Source organism: Tenrec ecaudatus, chromosome 8, assembly GCF_050624435.1.
Source record: "Tenrec ecaudatus isolate mTenEca1 chromosome 8, mTenEca1.hap1, whole genome shotgun sequence".
NCBI classification, from domain to species: Eukaryota; Metazoa; Chordata; class Mammalia; order Afrosoricida; family Tenrecidae; genus Tenrec; species Tenrec ecaudatus.
Window position 1 is genome coordinate 136,207,633 of NC_134537.1, and position 24,111 is coordinate 136,231,743.

The 24,111-nt window shown below is 43.9% G+C and overlaps 1 protein-coding gene across 1 annotated transcript in view; it reads right to left on the reverse strand.

Moving 5' to 3' along the window:
* GALNTL6 (polypeptide N-acetylgalactosaminyltransferase like 6) overlaps positions 1-24,111 on the reverse strand; it is a 1,308,188-nt gene that overhangs the window by 4,915 nt on the left and 1,279,162 nt on the right. The window contains exon 11 of the mRNA XM_075555794.1: positions 22,461-22,610. Coding sequence (XP_075411909.1) covers positions 22,461-22,610 — 150 coding nt within the window. The remainder of the gene's footprint in view (positions 1-22,460; positions 22,611-24,111) is intronic.

The window sequence follows — 24,111 nt, forward strand, 5'->3', positions numbered from 1 at the left end:
TTGTCAGGGAGTCCACTGGAAGGGGCACGCACCTCTTTAAGCAGGCCTCTGAACTGGGGTGACTTCTGTGTGACACTAGGTGGCATTCCCAAGGTTTACGTTAAGTTTTATGAGGCTCTGCTGTTCTAAGGCAGTCACAGGGTGCTGCTCGTGGATAACGTGCCCGGCTGCTAGCCAGAGGTTTGAGTCTGCCCAGAGGTGCCATGAAAGAAAGGCCTGGCCATCCACTTCAAACTCTTGTAGTGGCATACAGCTCTACTCGGGCACATATGTTGTTGCCAAGGGTTACAGTTGATCATAACTGATGTATGCTTAGGTAGGGTCAGTGTTCCTTAAAGAGTAAATTGTAGAAAATATTCCACACTGTACCCAGGGTAATCAGAGAACCTAATAGCCAAAGAGTTAAAGGCAATAAAATAGGTACCTGAGTTCATAATGTGGAAGGAAACGGCTCTGTGTTTTAAACTTGAACGCAGGGTCACGGGGCAGCACAGGTGTGAAAGGATGGACGTGGGCTTTGCGGCCACACAGGACTGGAACCCTTTCTCATCAAGCCACTTTCTTGTGAGGTGACCTTGGTCAAGTTCCTCAATCTCTGAAGCTCTGATTACCATGGGTGCAACATAGATAATAATACTACCACCTTCGTTTGTTGTGAGGTCAAAAGGAGTTAAGACATGTAATATCCTTGGCACAGTGTACATCGGTGAGTCACAGTGATTCCCGTTTTCCCTTCAATTGGGAGTGTCCCAAGGCTAGGAGCCGGGGAATGCTGGCCACCTGGTTGGATCCTCCCCAGTCATCTTTTCTGACACCCTGACCACATGGACTTTCTGGAAATTAGCCTCGGCCTCGATGAGTAAATCAAAGGGATACACTGAGACCTGCGTTGTATGCCAAAGCATTTACGAAGCAAGAGCAAGCTTGTGGCTGTGGGATTTGTTCTTCTGTGTAATGATGGTCCCAGTATGTACCTGACCCATGCGTTTCAGCCTTTTGCCTGATATATAGAATTATTCAAGTCAGTTGAGTACAACTAAGCGACTGTTTTTGTTCTTCCCACTGCTGTGTTGTAGGAGAGAAGCAATCGAAGATATTTTCTGATACAATGTTCTTTGATCCAAGAAGACTTGGGAGACCATTAGGTGATGAAGAAATGTTTGTAGTACAAATGCCCATGAGTCGCGAGATGGAAGTGACTGGTTGAATGAAGGTCCTTCAGACATAGCAAGGAGCGAGCGTGTGAAACAAGAGGTGTAAGACAACATGGACATTTATCTGTTCAGTCTATTCCGGCACTATCTCCTGTGCTGGGGACCTCTCAGTGACCTTACAAGCCCTGCCGCCCTTCCGCTTACATTGTAGAAGTGAAGGTGCAGTTGGGGTAGGGGATAGGCAATGAACGGCGGATATAGGTAAAATGCACAGCCTGGTTGAACGAGCCTGGCTGGTGGAGCGGTGGCGCTTGGGGCTGCCAGCTGCCAGGCCAGCAGTTGAAAACCATCGCCAAGGAAAGAGGAGGCTTCGGCGCCAGCACTGACTGAGAACAGTCTCCGAACCCACAGGGGGATTTAGCACGTGCCAGAGGGTCACTATGTGTGGGAACGACTGATGGCAGTAAGCTTGTTTTGCTTCTTTTTGGATTGAAGATGATGCATCCTGTGAAATAAGGTGGGGGCAGGAGGACCCAGGCGGGGCGCATTGGAGGGCCTCTTAGTGCCGTTACATCAGAAATGCTACTAAAGGGTAGCTTTAACAACTGGAAGCATACTAGCTCACAATTAAGGGGCTGGCGGTTAAATTCAGAGTGCTGGGTCTCGAGAAATAGTTGCCCTCTGTTGGCTCGCCGGGAAAGTCCTTGCCTGTTTTGGCTTCTCTTCTGCAGCTCCCTGGCGATCTTCATGTTGCTGGGCACCATCTCCCCGGCTCTCCCCTTTTGTGCAACTTGCTTAAACACGGCTTTTTAAAATCTCAAGAGACTGACTGCAAACACACCCAACATTAGCAGTGACTCATTTGCACAACAAAGAAAACCCTATTCCCAAATGTTATTCTAGCCATTGCTACAGCAGGCTTGCTTCGAACACATGTTTTTGATGGATGCAAGTCAGTCCATTACAGGGGAACGAGGTGTAACTCTAAATAGGGTGGTTAGGGCAAAGTGTTCAGGAGAAAGTGACATCTGGGCAGTGTACTTGAAGCTGAGGAAATAAGCCATGCAAATATGTGAGGGAAGAGGCTTCCGGACAGAGGGGCCAGCCCTCGCCAAGGCCGTATGTAAGCATATCCTTGGTTGGCCGGGGATACAATAAAGAGCATGAGGGAGGAGAAAGGGGGAGGGTGGCAAGAGATGAAGTCAGCGTTCATGATGTTAGATTATGTTTTTTGATCGTACTGGTGGCAGTGAGGAGAATTTAGTGGATAGGGAGGTGTTTGATCTCTCATATCATATAGATCCTATAGGACAAAGTGGAACTGCTCCTGTGGATTTCTGAGGCTGTAACTCTATATGGGAGTAGAGAGCTTCATCTTTCTCCCTCGGGCGGCTGGTGGTTTTGAACTGCTGACCTTGTGGTTAGCAGCACAATGCCTGACCCACTGTGCCACCAGGGCTCAATATGAGTTGGACTCTACTCATGGAAGAGAGGTTGTTTCCGGTTGGGTCTCTCAGTGGAGGAAGCACTTTGCCTTTGACCATCCATTCCCACCCTGGGGAGCCACGAAAGCTGGACTTCAGACGGGTTCATGTAGCTCAACTTCCTGCTGGGAACTTGCAGTGCACCCAGACTCTACATAAGAGCACTGCACATCAGCACCATCTGGGGGTCTATAAGAATAATGGGGGATGGGATCCATAGGAAAAATGGGGGTGGGGAGGTGGGAGGTGAAGGGTGTTGGGGGATAGAGAGTGAAGCAGGAAATCTTGCTAAAATACAGATTCTGGTTCAGGGTTTCTGATGTGGAAAGGTACCTTCTCTGCAGGCAGTCAAACTAGAATCAATGGGTTTGAAGCACTGCTTGAAAGAAAGGCCTGCTGATCTACTTTTGTAAAGCTTACCGCCAAGAATGCCCACCATGAGTCAGAGTCGACATGGTAGGCAACTGGTAGGCCAGAGTTAAGCAGAGGCACAAGAAGAAGCAATGAGAATGAGAGGGTAGACTAGAGAAACAAATTCATAGAAACTCATATGTGAATAAGAAAGAGATTTATATACAAGAGCAATTGAATATTGACAAAACATCCCAGCCCAGTCCTGATCAAGTCCATAAGTCTGATATTAGCCCATGTGTCTGATACGAATCTATAAAGTCCTCTTTAGACTTATGAGTCACATGCAATGATGTGGAATGCAGGAAGATCACAGGCCAGTGGGGTAGAAGTCTTGTGGATCCAGTGGCGGTAGAAGAATCTCACCACTGGCAGGGGTCTCTACATGGCTTCTTTGGCTCCAGAGGTCTGGTTGCATCAGGGTAGGTCCATGTGGCTTCTCCAGCTTCCAGGGCGTAGCACCATATGTCTTGTCAGTAGAGCATCATCTCAGGGAGTGAACCAAGAGCGAGTATCTCCTGTCTCCAAGGAGGAAAATACAGGAGTTCCCAGAATTCTCAGGAGAGAGCCATGCCCACACAGAGGCCTCATTTGCTATGATCCAATTGACAGACTACAATCCACCCCACACTCTTAATCATCCCAAGTCCCAAATTGACACCAGATTACGCAACTACCACAGGGGGCGTGGGAAGTAATGTGAGAAGCATTTGAGGAGTCAAATGCATAGAGTGCCCTGCTGCACAGGAGAGGGGACCCAACGTAGAGAAGAACAGCGAGTGAGTGGAGGAAAAGCAGAAACGTGGAGAAAGAGAAATGGATTTGGGAGAGGGAAGTGATAATGATGGAATGACTTTCTCCAATTGACTATTAACTTCATTTTCCACTTTACTTAGTTCACCAGAGCCCTGGTGGTTTAATGAGTTGTGCACTGGGCTGCTAACTGCCAGCTCCGTCGTTTGAAACCACCAACCGCCCCACAAGGGAAAGATGTGGTTTTTCTACTCGTGTCAAGAGTTAGTGTCTTGGAAACCCACAGGGACAGTTCTATTTTGTCCTGCAGGGTCCAGCTATGAGCTGGAATCAACTTGGTGGCAGCGAATTTGAGAGTTACACAGCTGAGTTATTCTGAGGGGCAGTCTGTCTCCAACTGCTTACTGGTCAGCCCCACATGGGTGTCAGAGAGCACCTCTAGCTCACCCTAACTAAAACAGATGATTATTGCTTAGCCCTCACAAGGGAGGGTCGAGTTAATCCCTTCTATCGCCTGCTTAGAAGGAGGCCCCATTTGGTGGCAGTGAAGTGCATGACTGTTAACTACACGGTGATCGTTCAGACCTGCCAGCCCCTGAGGAAGAAAGATGTAACATCACTGGCATTAGCGGTTGGGGTGTGAAATGAAGTAATAGTGTTCATTGTTCCTCCTAGGTATATAGATATTATTCTATCACTGACAGCCTTGTACTAAAGGATAAATCCTTGAAATGTTATTGTTGATGATGAATTTGGTGCTATTTTTTTCTTTAATTGGTGACTCCTGACATCATAGACCGACTGATCATCCAATTTAAAAAGACTAATAACAGTTCATTTTAGCTCATTAAGGCCTTGGAGAGTGATCTCCAAGTGTTCCATTTCATTTTTGACAACTTCCCATTTTTATTGATTCATAGTTCATACATTCCGTGTTCTGATTACTAAGCGATGTTGTCCACTGTTTCATTTCATGTTGAGTCATTCCACATCAGCAAATGAAAAGCCAGAAAGCCTGGCTCCGTCCGTGTCATTAAAATGGACATGACTTTGAGGGCACGGCTCTTTCCCAGTTGACTTTTAAGTGCCTTTTAAACCGAGGGCCTCATTTCTGACATCATCTCAGACAGTGCCCTGTTGCAATCCATGGGTTTTCACTGACCACTGGTGTCAGCAGTGGATTACATCGCCCTTTCCCCGGTCTGCTTCATCTGGAACTTGGCTGAAACCTGCTCATCCTGGGCAATCCTGCGGCATAGCTTCCAGCAAAACAGCAACAGAACCTGACAGCGCAACAGAGAGGTGGTGGACTTGGAGGAAGAAAAGACTCAAACTTTGGGTTGTCATACTGAAGGGTTCTATGGGCAAATAATTGAACAATCCTGTGAAAAGGCCACACGCATAGACACCTTTGGTGCTTTTGAAAAGAGATTCTTGCTGTGAAAAAGTCGCTGGTTTTGCAAAATTCTATCAGGCAATCTCCAGCTTCATTTTGATCACCAGGGCCATGTTTTCCAGCTGCCATTTTCCTTCTTTGTTTCTGATTTTTGCTTTCCAGTCGCCAATAGTTATAATCATCCATCTTGATTGCACGGTCGATCAAGTTCAGATTAAAGATGCTTATAGAGTTCCCGTTTTGGCAGACCACTAGCTTGGCGGTTCCCGCAGAGATTTGACTAATAGTTGTATTGATTAGCTTTCCTTGTAGGTGGATAGATATTATGTTATCACAGACAGCATTTACTTCAGGGTACCGCCACATACTCACAATGCTAGCCAAAACAAACAAACAAACAGAACAGAAAACAATAAACGCTGGGGAGGACGTGGAGGGATCAGACTTCATATACACTGCTGGTTGATTTGTTAACACACACAACCACTGGGGAAAGTGTATGGACAAACTTAAAGCAACTGAGAATTGAAATCCCATGTAATCCAGCAATACCACTATTAGGCTTATATTGTAAACAAATAAGAGACACCATTCGAGTGGATGCATGCTCTCCCGTGTATATAGCTGCACAGATCACAATAGCAAGAAACCGGAAGCAGCCCGATGCCCAACAGTGGAAGAATGGATAAAGAAACTATGGTACATATACACAATGGAAAAATAAGCTTTCCTCAAAAAAAAAAAACAGTCATGAAAGCACGAAACACTGCATGACATGGAAATGCCTGGAAATCCTTATACTGAGTGAAGTAAGTCAATCACAAAAGGATGAATATTGTATGAGTCTACTACTATGAGGCAAAACACCAATCAAATAAATCTTAGGGACCAATTCCTGAACAAAAGGGGAGAAGGCTACTTACTGGCCTTGAACCATACATCACCCCCCTTATGTGCACTTCACAAGAATCACCGTGAGGGAGACCTCACATTGCCTGGGGTCACTCCTTCAAGAGGGGTAAATGGGAGGAGACCATCCACTGGATTCCATACCACATGGAGACAAGACTGTGACAAATCAATGGGCCCTCCACAGAAATGGAAGGAGAACCTTACTGGAAAATCAAGTTAAAGACCGGGGGCAGGGAGCAACTGGAGGAGACACTGATATTTCTGTTGGTGAGTGAATGGAGCAACCTCCCATTGGGAAGAGATGCTGGACAATGATTGTAGACAACCCAGGGGGCAATAGACCAGTTTATGTTCCTGGGTAGAAACTATGAATACATTTCTACCCTTCCCTCCGTGAACCATGACATGGTCACCATGATGACCTTGGATGCTGACCTTGCAGGCAGCATGGCTTCCCCCAGGGACTACACAAGAAGGACTCAACATAAAGACCTGACTGAATGAACTGAGCCCTGCCTCGAAGCTGCCTGTACTATTGGACTGAAAACTGGGTACTCTGATGGGAAATGAAACAGAGAGCGGTCGTCCTGGGGATATGGAAGTGGCTGTTATTAGACATTGGAGGGAACCCCTGGCTTGATGGATGTCCAGTAGAAAGGGACTCAGAACCACCATATATTTAGTATCTTGATGCCCAACTTCCTATACCCCCCACCTCTACTTGTACCTGATATAACAGATTTTGATCTGTTTCACAGGGATCTGTACTTATGAGAATTGATCCAGAAAGTGTCTCCCTGGCTCAGAGTAAATGGAGCTCCATCAATTTTCAGGGCAACAACTCATGGCGCGCAGCTCGAGGAGGAACTGTGCACACAGAGATGCCTCATTCCGACGGTCAGGAGTTCTGAGTCATTGGGAAAATGGTCGATGTTATACCAATACCTTGTACCTCAGGGGGATGATTGACAGTGGTTTCCATGTTTCTTTTTTGTGTGTGTGTGGGGGGTCGTTTTCCTGCCTTTTGTTTGCTTGCTGGTTGGTTTGTTGATATTGCGGTTGTTGAGGCGGTAGGTTTTATGAGGTTTTGCTTTTGTCATGATACGGCCGTCAAAGTAGCCCGGAGTCACGCATAACCTGGGGACAAGCAGAGGGATTTGGGGATCCCACTGAACGCCAGCCCCAATCCAAGAGCAGTTAGTTTTGATTTCAGGACCCTGCTCGATACTCCCCTTCATGAAATGATCACTGAAGATAAGGGTGCTACAGCAAAATGTGATGAACAAAGCAGATGGTGCCTGGCTATCAATCTGACGAGTGTGTGGGATCTTAAAGGCTTGTCCTCAAACAAGGAGCCAGCCGTCTAAGTGAAGAGTCAGCTACGTCCACATGGAAGAAGCACACCAGCTTGTGTGATCCAAAGATGCCAATAACACAATCCAAATACGACGAAGGGAAAAGTTGCAGAGCTGACGTTGTGAATACCCAATGTGCAGAAGGCTAGGGAGAACAGTGGGAGGCCGACCCTCCTCTGCAGAGGAGCTGGTCAGAATCAGCCTCTGGCAGAGGGCCCTGGCCACAGGCCAGGGACTCGAACAGTTTAACTATCAGACAGAGAGCGTTATAAACTTGATTATGCTGGATGGACCTTGAAACTTGGTCAGTTGACCCCCCTCTTGACCCACCTGAAATTATTCTACGTTCAAGTATTTCTTGCAGGCTTCGTGACAGTTTCTGCCCTGGCTTTTAAAATATTGATGGGGGTCTTTCCTTTCCTACTTATTATTTGTATTTTTATCTTTATATTATAATTATGATTTTATCCTTGCCACTGTATTTTGTTTCTGTTTTTAATAGGAGGGGAGAGGGAGCTGTCTAACTCATTGTGATTTTGTATGTCAAACTCACTTTGAAAGCAATTTAGCCACGGAAGTGTATGAAATGTGAATAATATACCAAGAAAAGCGTGAAAAAACAAGAAACCGCATTACCAATGGTGAAGGGGAAGGAGCCATTTCAGGGGGTCATTGACTTTAGGTGGATGGTGGTAGAGCAATTTGGAAAAGGGTATCAATCATGGTTGTACAACATGAAGAATCTAATCCATGACACGGAATTATACAAGCAGAAGTTGTGGACTTGGAGAATGTTCTGTTGTAAATATTTTTGCCACAATTAGAAACATAATAAAAATAACTACAAAGCAGAAGAAAAGGTAGAATTGAATATGGTAACTATTGTACAGCTTTTCTTGATATGGTTAAATTATTGAATTATATGACATATGGATGAAGTGCAAATAAAACTGTTAAAAAAAGGAAAAAATATGAACAATCATTAAAAAAAGATATATCTTGAAATATCCTTTTCAGTGAGGAATGCAACATCATCACTCCTGATTCTGTTAGTCCAGGCATAGCAAACCATATGATATTCTGATAAAAAATAATGAATACCAGTCCATTTCTGCTTACTAACACCTTGAATAAGCATCTTTATGCATTCTGTTTCAAACTGACAGATAAGTAGTGGACTTTCTATGTTAGATACTATTATTGTTACTCATTTTACAGGACATGCTAAAGATGTTTCCCAAGGTCACCTAGTTCAAAAATAGCAGGGCCAGGACTCGCATTTTAATTTCCTCTGTCTCCGATTCTATAGTTTTAACCTTGAACTCAATTCAGTCCTCTTCTTGGTTGAATGGCCTAGCAGCCCTGCCCGCATCCCACACCTTCACAGTAGGGAAGAACTGCTCTCACCAGCAAACCAGAATTAAACATTTTGATAGTTTCTATTACAAAGATTCTTTTGTGTTTCACAGTCTAGATCTTGGCAGGCATTCGATTCAGAATGCTTTTATCCTTATGCAAGAGCCTTGGACAGTCTGCGAAGGACCCCTTTGGTGACCAGAGAGTGGCAGTTGTGTTCAGTAAAACAGTAATCAGTTGGAATATCACTAAGTGTTGTGGGTTGAATTGTTACACACACACACACACACACACACACATACTTTACATGCGACTATAATCCCATCTGGGGATTTGGTTTTCTTTGTTCTATTAATGAAACCTTATCAGTGTAGGGTGTGTTTTAAGACATCTGGTTTTGAGATATAAAAGGGAACGTGTAGACACAGAAGCAAAAACAAACAACAACAAAAAAGGACAAATTGTTAAAGATGCCACATAGAGCTCACCAAGGAGCCAAAGAATAGAAGCGGAATGAGACAAGGACACCCCCCCACCCCCACCCCACCCCCAGAGCCAACAGAGGGAGAAAGTGCTCCCCAAGAGTTGGTATCTTGAATTTGGACCTCTGGGCTCCTAGCTATGAGAAAATGTATTTTTGTTCATGTCCCTTGTGGTAGGTAGGTTTGTTGTGCCACCATGGCCAATGAACACATGTGAGATTAACTGAAGGGCAGAGAGATAAATGTCTCAGCGAGCCTCGCCTCTCTCTCTCTCTCTCTTGTTCTTGGATCATCGGTCCAGTGTGTGGCTGCCTTGCTTGTTCTCTGCCTCCATTTGCAAGCTACACTACCTGTGGGACACCTAACCCGTGGACTGTGCTGCTGTAACTTGAGGTTCCTTCAAGACCTGCTTCACCTTGCTACTGGAATACACATCTTAAGCTGGGGACGGTTGGACTCTGTCATCTGGCTGACTGTTGGTGCCTTGTTGCTTGCTGCCTGTGCCCGGATAGCCTGAATTGCTCTGCAGAGGACTACCTGGCAGCCCTCAAGATTTGAAGGACTGCCAGTGTACTAGCTGTCTCACGGGAGTGAGTTGTCCTGAGCTATCTGTACTGCTTTGTATATTAGTTAACTGTTTATTCCTTATATTTCTATATAAGTATATATAAAATTATTAGTGTCCTGGTTTTGTTTCCCTAGAGAACTCTGTCTAACACATTCCTTATCTGGAGCATTTTTGTTCTAGTATCTATAAGAAACTAAGATATTAAGTTGGCCAGAAAAGGCAAAATTGAAAAGTTCAGAGCAACAAAGTGACTCCAGCTGAGTTAGACCTACAGGTTAAATAGAAAGAGAAGATAATATTGCTTATTGAACATGTGTCTTCATGGGTGGGATAAATGCATGGCCCTCTTGGATTTGCTGTTTCTCTTAGCCTTGTTATGATGGCTAAATTGTTGTTTTGAATTGAAGTCTTCTGGACTGGAACCAAAACTTCATAGGGTACAATGACTTAACTTTTCCACTGCTAGACGGGAAGGAGGTTCTGTAGAAATTGTGTGCCTGGTGTTCAGTAGGACGTTTGAAAAGTCTGCTTTTGTTTCCTTATGAGAAAGCTGGAGAACAATGAGCTAGAAGTCATTACTAGTGGGTAAGTTTGTATCTGGTTGGTTAACTTCATTGAAATGATGCTCATTAATTGACTAATGTCACCTCACGTATATCACAGGGGACTCAACCATTTACCTTGTGGAATCTCAAAACCGTTCAGCAGCTGGAAACCACCAGCTGATCCATGGGAAGAAGGTAAGGCTTTCTTCTCCCATAAAGAAATCAAATAGACGTTCACAAGGGACAGTTCTACCCAGTCCAATAGAGTTGCCATGAACTAGAATCAAGTCAAGGGCACTGTTTTTTGTTTTTTGTTATTAGTTTGTTGGGTTTGGGGGTGTGCCTGCTAATAGAGTTAATAAAAGAGTTAAAATCCCAGTGGGGCTAAATCTGGTGAGATATAATATAATAGGAACAAATCAATAGTTACACTTGAGTAGAAAAGATTAAACTGGCATCTTGAGATTGAGGAGATGTGTTTCTTCAGGGAGACACGACAAGAAGACTTTATGATTCTTATATACTGAAGGCTCATTAGGAAGCCCAGTGTGTGAAGTTAAGGCAGAAAATCAATCAACTCAGGCTAAATTAAACACAAATGTATTACTTCTAACAAGGAGAACTAGAAGCACATGAAACTCTCCTTGTTTCAAATACACCTAGAATATTGTGTTCTGCACCGGGCATCATGCTCCTCTGGAGTTTGTTTCAAGTCCGTGTCCGGAGATTTGCTAGATTCATCTTTCATATGAAGAGCACTGGCAGGAAATAGGACCTTTCACTCAGAAGCGAAGATTCAGGGAGCAGGTAAGCATTGCTCAAACATTCAGGATCTGTCTTGAGCCAACGGATTAAACCTGATCTGTGCTGTACCAAAGGCCAAGGTGTAGCATTCATACATTTGCGAGTGTTCAGGAAAGAACAGGCTATCCTGGGAAAGTGTGATTATCCCAGGATTGTGTAGTGGGGCTTTGTCAGAAGTGGAGTTGAATGATGTGCTTTCGTAAGTCTTTGTGATTAAACACTTTGTGTACCCTTTCCTCATTTTAGGTCCCGAATCAATATCTAACCAGAATGTGGTCTTCCATTTGGCATCTGTGTGGACTAACACAACATTATGATCTGAGAGACTAAAGTCCAGGCAAATAGAATATCACAATGAATAATCAAATGTAGGCCCACACCAAGAATTTGTTTGGTTTATTTGTTTTTTGAGTCTGCTAGCTGGTTCATTGCTGTTGTTGGGGTTGTCGGCCTTATGGGGTTTTGATTTTTGTCATAATACGGCCGCCAAAATAAACCTGAATCATGCATATCCCAGATATTCCAGGGACAAGCAGATGGATTCTGGAACCCCACTTAACTCTAGCCCCAATCCAAGAATAGCTAGTTCTAATAACATGGTCCTGCTAGATATTCACCTTCATGAAATGATCACTGAAGGTAAGGGTGTTACAGCAAAGTGTGGTGAACAAAGCAGATTGTGGTCAGCTATCAATCAAAATAGCAACTGGGGTCTTAAAGGTTTGTGTTCAAACAAGCAGCCATTTAACGTGAGATAGCACACCAGCTTGTGTGATCCAAAGATGCCAATAACAAAATCCAAATATGATGAAGGGAAAAGTATCAGAGCCTAAATTGCAAATATCCAGTTTGCAGAAGGCTAGGGAGGACTGTGGAAGCCCGACCCTCATCTGCAGAGGAGCTGGTCACAATAAGCCTCTGGCAGAGGGCCCTGGCCACAGGCCAGGGACTCAAACAGTTTAACTATCAGACGGAGAGCGTTATAAACTTGATTATGCTGGATGGACCTTGAAACTTGGTCAGTTGACACCCCTCTTGAATCAACCTGAAATTATTCTATGTTCAAGTATTTCTTGCAGGTTTCGTGACAATTTCTGCCCTGGCTTTAAAAATATTGATGGAGATCTTTTCTTTCCTACTTATTATTTGTATTTTTATCTTTATATTATTATTATTATTATTTTATCCTTGCCACTGTATTTTGTTTCAGTTTTTTATTGCTTTTTTGGATTTTCCAGTGTGTGAAGCACAGAAGGAGTATATCCACAGAGATAATAGCTGACACAAGGGTTTGTAGGGGAGCCAGGGGTGGGTGATGGGAGAAGGGGAGGGGCTGAGCGAGTCAACGATGTAGGTGGGAGGGTGGAGGGATCACTAGAACTGATGGTGGTGATTACACAACTCATATTAAATGCGATTTAACTGGGAGGATGTTCTAAAATTGATTGGAATAATGACTGTACAAATCTTTGGGATATGATTGCACGGTTGAATTATACGATTATGTGCCAATAAAACTGTAAAAAGAATAACTTCATTGTGTCTAAATAAAAAAAAAGATTTCGACCCGTTCACTTTTTTAACTAGTATGACTATTGTACTGTTATCAATGTAGTCTACCTTCTTATCTGCATTTCCTGTTTGACGTTATTTTTAAACCCTTTCTTCTGAAAGTTAAAGAACAACCCAGAGCACAACTGAGGGAAATGATCTTAAACTTTTCCTGTGGGTCTTTTTTGAAGGTAGCCACGTGGCTCTGAGATAAAGAGGTGTGTTAACTTTTGTGCAGCACAACTGGGTTTCATGAAAAGGGTTTATGTCAAACATTAAAAAAAAGTAAATTCAACATATTATGTAAGGAGCTGTTAGGCAGCTAGATTTAGGGATGGGCTTGTCCCTCCTATGCTTGCAAAGCCCCCCATAAAGGAGATTGGAATGAGGACCCCAAACTGAGCATGCATATAGTCAAGTCCCCCAGTAGGGTGGGAGGTACACCTGGGCGGTCCAAACTAGGCCCAGGCTCATGACATCACCCAGATGGGCTTAACCCAGCCAATGAGGGTCAACTAATACCATCAGCCACACCTCCCCAGGCAGAGGCTTGAAATGTCCTGGCTGTGGGAAGGCTGAGCATTTTTACACTGTGCCTGGTCAGCAGCAGGTTGGAGGGTGGGGCACACAAGTGCTATCTGGGTGTGCCCCCTCTGGGTACACAATGGGCCAACTTGGGGCTCACAGCCTCTCTCTTGCCCACCTTGCCACAGCTGCTCCTGGACCCTCTGCGTCCTTTTGCCCCTTTCCTTGCTCCCTCTACCCCTCTGGCCCTGGGATTCCCCTCACCCCCACCCCCAGCCCCAGCCCAGGTCTGCACATGGTGTGAGTATTCTTCTGAGACTGTAAAACCTGAAACTTGTTCTGTCCTTCATAAAAACCCACTAGGATTACAAAATGGGCTTCGGGGTGAATTCTTTCATTGTACAAAGCCAAGTACTGAGATATTACCTACTCGAGAAACCTTACAGAGCCTGGTGGCATTGTTGGGTACATGTTGGACAGTTAGCTGCAAGGTCTGGGGTTCAAACCCATTAGTTTCTCCGTGGGCGAAAGATGAGGTTAACTGCCTCTTTAAAGATATGCAGCCTTGGTAACCTTAAACAGTCACTATGAATTGGCATAGACTTCGTGGCAGTGGGTTTGGGATTTGGGTTATATATTAGGTATTAGGATGAAAATACAGAAATGAAAGATGGTTTCTGCTTTCAAGTCACAAACCAAGGGTTATGTAAGTATAAGTCAGTGTTACAAAGGGATGAGCTACGTGCTATGAGTCTAGGCAGAGAAGCAAATGCCAATGAGAGCCCCAGGGAGTGGAGCAACGAAAGCCGGAGCCCAGTAGGTAAAGGTGGAGCTCTGAAGTGGTTCTCCATAGGGGTGCACTCAGGACTACTTGAGAGCTTCCAAAATATACCAACACCCAGGCCTCACCTTCCAGAGATCCTATTGTAACTGGTAAGGGAGGGAAAGTTTTGACAAGTAGTACAAACATTCCCCCAGGCACTTCCAGAGTGTAGGTAAGAGGAAGCATGGCTTGTTTTACATGCTTAACACAACTTTTCCACTCGTTTGACAAGGGAATTACAATAAAGGGAAATAAATGAACATAGGTACAAAAATTTTAAATAAAATATTAACAAATCTCTTTGGTGACATATCAGAACGATGGTCATGATCAAATGGGATTTATTTCTGAAAGGCAAGGTTGATTTGACATTTGAAAACCAATCCATGTGACTTATTGTATTAATAGAATAAATTTAAAATCTTATAATAATCTTAGTAGATATAGAAAAAGCCCTTACAATATTTAAAATCTACAGTGACAAATACCCTTAGTCATGTAGAAAAGGATGACATAACTAGTAGAAATGAACACACTTAATATAATACTAGATATAGTGGAAACCTCACAATCACAACCATCATTCTTAATTATGTAATGTTAATACTTTCATCCTGAAACTGGGAATAAAACAGGATGTCGGCTATCGTCCCTTCAATGTTGGGCAGATAGCATATTCCAGCCAATGCGATCAAGCAGGAAAAAAAGGACCAAAAGGTATAAAAATTTGAAAGGAAGAAGAAAAGCAGTGTTTTATAGATGGCACATTAATGTATGTAGGTTAACTAATAGAATTAGTAGGTACTTTTAGCATAATAAAGGAGCTCTGGGGCATAATGGGTTACTCATCATGGGGCTGCTAATCACAAGGTCAGATGTTCAAGCCAACTAGCTGCTCCTTGGAAGAAATAAGGTTGTCTGCTCCTATAAAGATGTATAGACTTGGGAACCCACAGCGTCAGTTCTCTTCTTTTCTATAGAGTTGCTGTGCGTCAGAATCGGCTCGATAGCAGTGAGTCTTAGCACAGTCACTGGGTACAAGGTAAGTATAGAAAAATCAAGTATCTATACTAGCAAAAAATAGAAAATGAAATACAAAATGATTCTATTTGGCTACCTTGAAAAATCGTTAAAGGGGGTAAATCTCACAGAAGATATGCAAGACCCTTACCTAGAGAATTGCAACATATATCACAAAGAGTAATGAAAAAAATAAACCAATAGAGGAATCGACCAAGCTCGAGGACTTTCAAGACTAAATATTATGAAGATATGTTTTAAAATTGATTAACACATTCAATACAAAAATCAAACCTTATCAGGCTTATTTGCAGAAATTAATAATCTGATTTTAAAACTTATATGACGAAAGAATCTGGAATAGCCAAGAAAATATTGAAAGTGAGAAAAATCAAGATAAAAATATTATAAAGGTACAGTTACTAATTCTGGGTATTACAGGTACAATAGACAATAGACAAAAATGATGAAACACAGACTGTTCATAAATAGATCTGGGTGTACTTGTATAAGGCCATTTGACACATAACAAAAATGCCATTTCAGTACCGAGAGGAAAACACTCGTTTTAATATCTGAGGACCAGTCCATTGGATAAAATATTTGGAAAAACCTTTCTTAGAATGTATAATAAAACCATTTCAGGGGAATTGTACACTCATTGGGGAATGTTCAACAGTCAAGTTTTCAGAGGATAATTTAGAAGACTATCTTCATGACCTTCGTGCAAGAAAGATTTCTTAACAGGCCATAAAACCTCGGATGTAAAGACTAGATCTGCATCAATATCATGCACGGAAGAGAGAAGGCAAGCAAGTCCCAGACTGGAAGCAGAGATGAAAGTGTCAGTAATACATGTATATGACAAAGCGCTTCTATCGAAACTATGCAAAAACTCAAACTGTGTAAGAAAAAGACTAAGATGTTTAGTCAAGATTCAAAGAGGTAGCTCACAGAGAATAGAGTCAAAGTCGATGTAGATGATGTCACTCTGCCAAAAGTATTACAAATGAAAGGCACAGAAAGGAAGGAAGAAAGGAAAGAACAGAAATAGATTCTGACCGTGCCAAGCACCGGAATACATTACAACCGGATTTCTCTTGCAACACGAATGGGGCGTATAAATTGTTGAGCCGTTTTGGAAAACTGTCTGATAGTAAATAAAGTTAGACATATAATACTCTGCAACCCTGCAATCCAGGTTCGAGATATCTATTGCACATACTGCTCTGGGACGTATGTGTGGGATGGCTACAGAAGCACCATGTGTAATGGTGCTACATGTGTACCAAGTCAAGGACCCATCAACACGCAATGGATTAATTGTGGTCATACATGTAACATGGTAACTACAGTCATGAAAATGAAAAATAAAATCCTATGTTACATGCAACAACACGGGTGATGCTAATAAACATAATTTTGAGGGAGAGAATCTACGGAGGGATTACAGTTGAAGCTGCGCAAAGTTTAAATTCAAGGTGAACTCATCTGTGGCGCTAGAAGCCAGAATAGAGGGAGCGGTGAGAGGCAGGAGAAGGGAAGGCGGAGGCTCCTTGGCCGTCAAGAGTGCTCTGTTTCTGACCCTCCATGGTGCTAATGGGAATGAATTCACTTTTCAAATATCCCTACAAGGTAACCTTTTTCTTTACACACGATGCAGCAGATCCATTCGGTTGGTCCCCTTTTTAGCAGCTATCCCCTGCCCCCCTCTGCCATATAGATTTTTTCCAGACCTCCCAAACAGGTCTGTCTGTAAGTCCAGCAGGTTAGAGGTGCCAAAGAATATATGCAACTGAGAACTCTCCCAACCAATGATCGACTGGAGTGGTGTGTAGCTATCCCTGCCCTCTTGCTCTCTGATGCATGTCCTATTTCCAAGAAAGCCTCGCATTGCCCACAGTAGTACTCGATCCAGAATGCACCCTTTCTCAGTTCCCAGTCCTTCCTCCTTTCAATTTCCCACTCCCTACCAAGAGCTCCTGGGCTCACTTCCCAAGTAAGCGACTTGTACTCAAGTTCTTATTTCAGGGGGCACATCTGAGGAAGTTTAAACAAAGACATATATTATACTTAAGTTTAGGCTTTCTTTTTAAAAAGTACATAGAAGATCTTTGGGGAATAATAATAGTTAACATTGCTTGGGCCAGAATGCTTTTGTGGTGAGGTGTTGCAAGATAAGCTCACTGCTATGAAATGTAAAAAGCCCATTTTCCACCTGGGGCAGATATATAATTATTTGTCAATTTGGGGATAAAGAGTATAGGGGTGGAGTCTAGCTTGTCAATCAGATCATAGCCAATGAGGTCTCTGTGTGGGCATGGCCTTCTCCTGAGAATTCTGGGAAATCCGGTACTTCCTCCTTAGAAGTGGGAGACACTTCTCTCTCTGCCACTCCCTGGGAGACATTGCAGCTGACAAGACGCATGGACCCACCCTGATGCAGAGAGCCCTGCCAGCGCTGAGATGTTTCCAGTGCCACTGGATGCTCGGACTTTCTACCCACTGGCCTGTGATCTTCTGTGTTCGATGTCATTGCATGTATTTTGTGAGTCTGAAGAGGACTTTATGGATTGGTATCAGACATATGGGCTAATATCGGACTTAAGAACTTGATCTGGACCGGACTGGAATGTTTTCTCAATGTTCAATTGCTCTTGTATATAAACCTCTCCCGTGTGTGTGTGTGTGTGTGTATATATATACAAGAGCATATATATATGCGTGTTTGTGAATTTGATTCTCTAGTCTGCCTGGACTAACACACCAGACCCTATGTGTATAGAGTAGAGCTGCTCCAGAGGGCTCTTAAGAGGGCTCTGGTAGCACCGTGGGTCAGGTAGGTGGCTGCTAACCACAAGGCCAGCAATTCAAGTTCACCAGCCACTCTTTCTTAGAAAGAGCAGGCTGTCTTCTGTTGTAAAGATTTATTCCCTCCAAAACTCAGTACAGGGTGGCCATGAATAGAAATGAACTTGATCTCAGTAGATGACCTTCCAGCAGTAGATTGCTGGACCTGACTCCTGAGGAGTCTTTGAGTGGGTAAGACTAGTTAACCTTTCAGCTACTAGTCAGGCTAGTCAAGAACTTCTTCGTTAACATTACGCAGGGAAATCTACATGAAACTTTGATCAGATGGTCAAAAACTGTGCTAGGAGCTGTACATGCCTTACCTTATTTAATTACCCTCCCTATTGCACTAGTGAGAACATAATGTCATGGATGCGAAATAATTTATTCAAGATCACATTACAGTTCCAGGATGAACTAGGATATATTGGGGTTGACTACAGGAACCCTCGTGGTCCAGTGGTTAAGCCCTCTGCTGCTGGCCCAACTGGGTGGTTTGAACTCAGCAAGCACTTACTGAGAGAAAAAGAGCTGCCCATCTGATCCTGGATCGCAGGTAAGGGAAGCCTATGGGGACAGGTCTACTCTGCTCTAGAAGGCTGCTGCGTCAGAATGGACTTGCTGGCACACAACTACAGGTCTGGCTAATTCTAAGTTTGGCAGAGAGCCATTGTGCTGACCTGATTTTGAAGAGTTAGTTGTACTTTATGGTCTCCTGACAAGCGACCACGTGAAGTCTGAAAACAGAAGAATTCAGTGACAAGATAATGGAGAACATTCCCTTTGACTTTAGAATCCCATTTGAGTTGGGGAGGGAAAGGACTTTTGTGAAGTTATTCTAAGAATTCATGGACAAGATGGAAGTTCTTCCACCAGCAAGGACTGTACAAACGTCAAGTAGGGAATGGATTTTATAGATGGTGGTGGTGGAGGAGAGCCCCATTCTTGGTGCCAGTTATTTGCGGGAGTTAAAGAAGAGGTGCAAGTCAAGGTTTTTCCAGATGTTGAGTGATAACTGACATAGTTTTACTGAGGTGGCCACCACAAATCACTGTCCTTGTCACAGAGCTCCCCCTGGTGGCGAAAGGAAACCAACAAAGCGATTGCGCATTCTGGGCATCTATGTGCTGCTGGAGGGTAAAACAACACAGCCCATAAGCAAGACCGTCCAGTGGAGACCCCTGTCTTTTTTTGTGTGTTGGTCAAGAGTTAGATCTAAGAACAAACGAGAGCCGAGAGCTGCTGAGGACAAAGTTGGGTCAGAAAGTGGGTCTGAAACCACCTTCACCTACTTGAGTAAGGAAGCTTCAGGCCACCTTCTGCATCCAAGGACTCTCCCCTAGTTGGGAGCAGAGCGGATGGCATCTTGCACTGAGTCCAGCAGGAATGCGGGCCATTCTCTCAGGGAATCTGGAGCTGACATAGGAAGGGCATGGCAGAGGAAAGAGCAGAGACTCAAATCTATTCATCCAGGTTGGCTCTGCCTCTATGTGCCCAATCCATGAACCAGGGAATAGGCATACCAGTCGTCAGGTGGCCGTGCGTTTGAGGAAATAGCTCAATTCCACCGTAGCAGGGGAGGTGGGGATGATGATGAATACACTGTAAGTGTGGTGCTTAGGAGAAGGCCCATGGAGGCCCTTTAGGCAATTAGTGGTGTACTAACAGATCAGGGCAAGCTCATGAATATGCTAATAAAAGGGGGACTTCGCTCTAAAGCAAACTCAAAAGACTGTTAAGCACTGGGAGCCCCCAGGGTCAAGCAGTACATCTAAATAGCTATAAGTGCGTCTAAATCAGGTAGCACCGCAGAGATTTCTGGTCGTGTGAGCACGTGAGCGCATGCGCTTCCTCTTGCCTGGGGATTAGCCCCTGAAATCAACAAAGGGAAGCAGGTCTATTTGAGCAGACTTGAGTCATTAACCAAGATGAGAAATATCCGAAACTTTCCATTTTGAGCTTTGGCATGTTCCTGATTAAGTATAACTCCCTTGCTTGGTGTATAAATACGCAGCGCGCGCGACCTTTAGCTAAGCAACGCAAAGCCAATAGCAGCGAAAAGATCTGCGGGGACCCCAGCCCAATTGCATCAGCGGTTCACTTTCTCAAGTCCCAGAGGACGCAGGCAAGGTGAGGAGGCGCTGCAACCTGTTTTGTTTTGTTCCGCCCCCCCTTTCTCCCCAGGAGCGGTGTGTGCACGTGTTTTGGTTGGTTTTATCCATCTGTAAGCTTTTGCAAGTTCCCTAATAAAAACAACTGTATTTTCTTGGCTTAATTGCACAGTACTGAGGGCCTCGTCTCTCAGGCTATAAACGGATAGGAACGAGGCCTGGGCTGTTCATTAGGGACCACCAGTACACGAGGCAAGTGGCAAGGCAGCCTTTTTATTGATGGGCCCGCAAAGTCACTTCTTAAAGGTCAGGGTCTAACCACTAAAGCAACAACAACAGAAACCTGTCTTATTGCACCACACACAGACTGCCTCGTCCTTAGGCGTCGCAGGCGGTGCAGGATTACTCGTTTATTATACATTGCATAAGGAAAACAGTGGGGCGTTTGTACCCCAGTGGTCTCTCCCCTACCTTATGATCATGAATGCTATCTTTGTATTATCTCCTTTGATTTTAAAATTGTATCACAGCAGGATACAACCACTGACGCACTTTTTTATAGACACGTAATCATAATTTGCCAGATGTTGGGGACAGGGTATACAGAACAAACTTGTACAAACAAGCCTACATTTCAATATAGTTTTAAGTGCCCTAATGGGTGGATTAAGAAGTTTATTAAGTTAGCAAGTGGCCCCTAACCCGATTCTCCATAGCTTTCCCCTTCTGCTTTCCAGAATTGTAGCCCCACCTACCGGATAACCAGGCTTGTGATTAAAATGGCAGGTGTGACATTTTCCTAGCAGCCTGAGGTCAGACTGGATTCTCCGCCTAGTACAGAAAGGAAGACACAGACAGCACCGTCCACCCGGCTGGGAAGTTAGCACATTTCTTTGGTTCTGAGGGCACCGTTTATGGAGGACTAGCTAATTTACTGACTGGCCGGCCAGTCCTGCCTTCAAAAGCAAAGTCAATGGAAAAAATCAAGCAAAAACCCCAAACAAAACAAAACAAAACACCCACCCAACTTTGCATACCATCCTGCAAATTTACCAACGGAGAACATAATGAATATATTTTAAATCAATAATATAATTTCTCTTTAGTTTTTTAACTCAACAAAATGAAATTTTCCATTTGTTTTTAAACTATCATCTTCCAATTACTATTTATTTTTATTATTTTAAAAATCACTTTATTGGGGGCTTGTACAACTCTTATCACAATCAATACACCCATACAATCCATATCAAGCACATTTGCACATTTGTTGCCATCATCATTCACAAAACATTTGTTTTTTGCTTGAGCCCTTGGTATCAGCTCCTCATTTCCCCCCTCCCTCCCTGCTACCCCCTCACTCATGAACCCTTGATAATTTATACATTTTTATTTTGTCATATACTGTCTTACACTGTCCGACATCTCCCTTCACCCACTTTTCTGTTGTCCCTCCCCCCCAGGGGAGGAGGTTATATGTAGATCCTTGTAATTGGTTCCCCCTTTCACTCTTTATTTTTAAAACTATTATTTATTTATTATTTTACTTTGAAAACTTTATACAACTTAAGTTTCCCTTTTCTATCCTCAGTGCATGGGAAATTGCAAAAGGGCTACGTATACTCATTCGCTACCATTAAGTGGATTGCAATTCACAGTGACCCCGGGACAGGAGAGAACAGTCCTTGTGGGTCTCAAAGCCCCGAACATCTTTAGTGGAGTAGAAAGCGTCATCTTTCTCCTGTAGATCCTCTGGTGCTTGCTAACCTCTGACCTTGCAGTTAGCAGCCCAGCTGCATAACCCATTGTACCCCCCCCCCCCCCCCGAGCTCCTCAGTTAGAGCTACATAGATGGATACATATTTGTGTCAATGTACTTGTGTTAACCTAGCTATCTCCTGAACAGATACGCCTGAGATACACAATGAATGCATAAATGTGCTTGTGTGCATGTCTGTGTCTGGGGTGGGGATAGGGCAGGGAAGAAGGGAGATAATTGAGCTTCTTAAAATGACATGGATATATATATTTCCTTATTGGATAGATTGTTCCCTCTGTTTGGGAATTGGCTGGGTTAAGGTGAGTGTCTTCCTTTGTAATGTTAGTGTTCTGGCTCAAGTTTACTTTCAATCCTCAATAATTGTGATGGGTAATACACGCACACACACGCACACGCACACGGTCAGTAGCAGTCCGTCTGCCTACATACTAATTCTTTACTCTAATCTTTGGTGGTAGACTCCAGACACGTATGTGTATATGTAGGAAGAATTTTACATCAAAACAATGTTTTTTAAAAACTGAGTTAGAGCACTTTCATTGTAGCAGCGAGAGAAAGCCCCCAGCACACCGACTCTTACCTGGCGGTGTCCCCAGAGCTGGTTTCCTCTCATGCCGTGGCAGTCGTACAGCGTGACCGGGCTGCTGTGGGAGATTGCATCGAAGCAGAATTTTCGGGTGTGTAACGGCTCTCCAGGTCGAATGTCTTCTCTCCATCCAAAGGTAAAGAGCTAGGAAAGCAACAACCGCAGGAGAGCCACCGTGAGTTTCATTGGGAGGAGACTGAGAGACGGGAAACATTTAGTAATTTGGTGCTCCTGCTTTGTGATTTCCATACAAGAATGATGTCGCAGCATTACAGAGGTGGATGAAGGCATGCCCCATAAAACGCTGCTCCTGCAGCAGCTGCACCTTGGCCTAGCTGCCAGAAGGTCCGAATGAGGAGGTCCCGAAAGGGACAGGAGGTGAGGAGAAGGAGGGGCGTGGGGGGAAGGGAAGGGCTTCTCAAGGAGTCTCTACCTGTGACCAGATCAACTGCTTCACAATCTGAAAAGAGCCGGAAATAGAGATGGGCAGCAGTGATCCTAAGGCTTTGAAATCTCTGATATAAACAACAGCGAAGCTTGAGGAAGTAATGAATAATGTTCTGTAAGACAATGTGGAAAATGTTGGATTCTGATTACATTGATAAATACATTTTTATGTGGAGCGGATATCAAGGAGTTCAAGAAAGAAGAGAGGATTTTGGAACTGCTTGTGGTAGCAATTGTACCATACTGCCTGATGTGATGGAACTGTGGTATGATAAGATATCTGTATTAGTTCACAATAAGATGGTTTTAAAAAAGAAACACGTGCTACATCATGACCGCTGGGCTCCCTCCTAACTGAGACCGAGGCTCTATGCACTTTGACATTCCACTCAACCATTCCAGACCGAGTCTAAGACTCCCCTCTCCGTTTCATCATAAAAAAACCCAACAGACTATGATGCCCTCTATTGATTTTCAAGGTGCCCCGGGTGTGCAGTGGTCCCACATTAGGCTGCTAATCACAACACCAGCAGTTTGAAACGAGCTATTTCTTAAGAGAAAGACAAAGTTTTTCTACTCCCTTAAAGAGTTACAGTCTTGGAAACCCACAAGGGCAGTTCTACCTGTCCTATAGGGTCACTGTGCGTCAAATCGACTGGATAGCAGGTATTTACTTATTTATGTATTTATTTTACAGTGTATGGCTATTGTAAGTCAACTTCCACGGCACAGGGACCTTTGTATGACAGGGAGCAATGTTGCGCAGTACCGTGCTCTCCCCACAGCCACCGCTCTGTTTGAGCTCACCGTTGTAACAACAGTGCCAATCCATCTCATCAAGGGCCTTGCTCTTTTGTGCTGAGCTGCTGCCCAGCACGATGCCCTTCTCCACGGGCTGGTTCCTCATGACAGCATGTTCAAATGCACTGCACACGTTCTTGCCATCCTCATTGTAAGGACAATTTCGCTGGTCTTTCTTCCAAGACAGATCTCTTTGCTCTTCTGGCTGATCACTATATTTTCACATTCTTGGCCAACACCATAATGCTAATTCATTAATTTTTCATTGCTCTTCTTTGCTCATTATTCAGCTTCTACATAAAAACAAAACCACCGGACATATGCCTCGGGGTCAAGCTCCCCTTAGTCCTCAAGTGACATCTGTACTCTTTAGCTAGAACTTTAAAGAGTCTTTTAC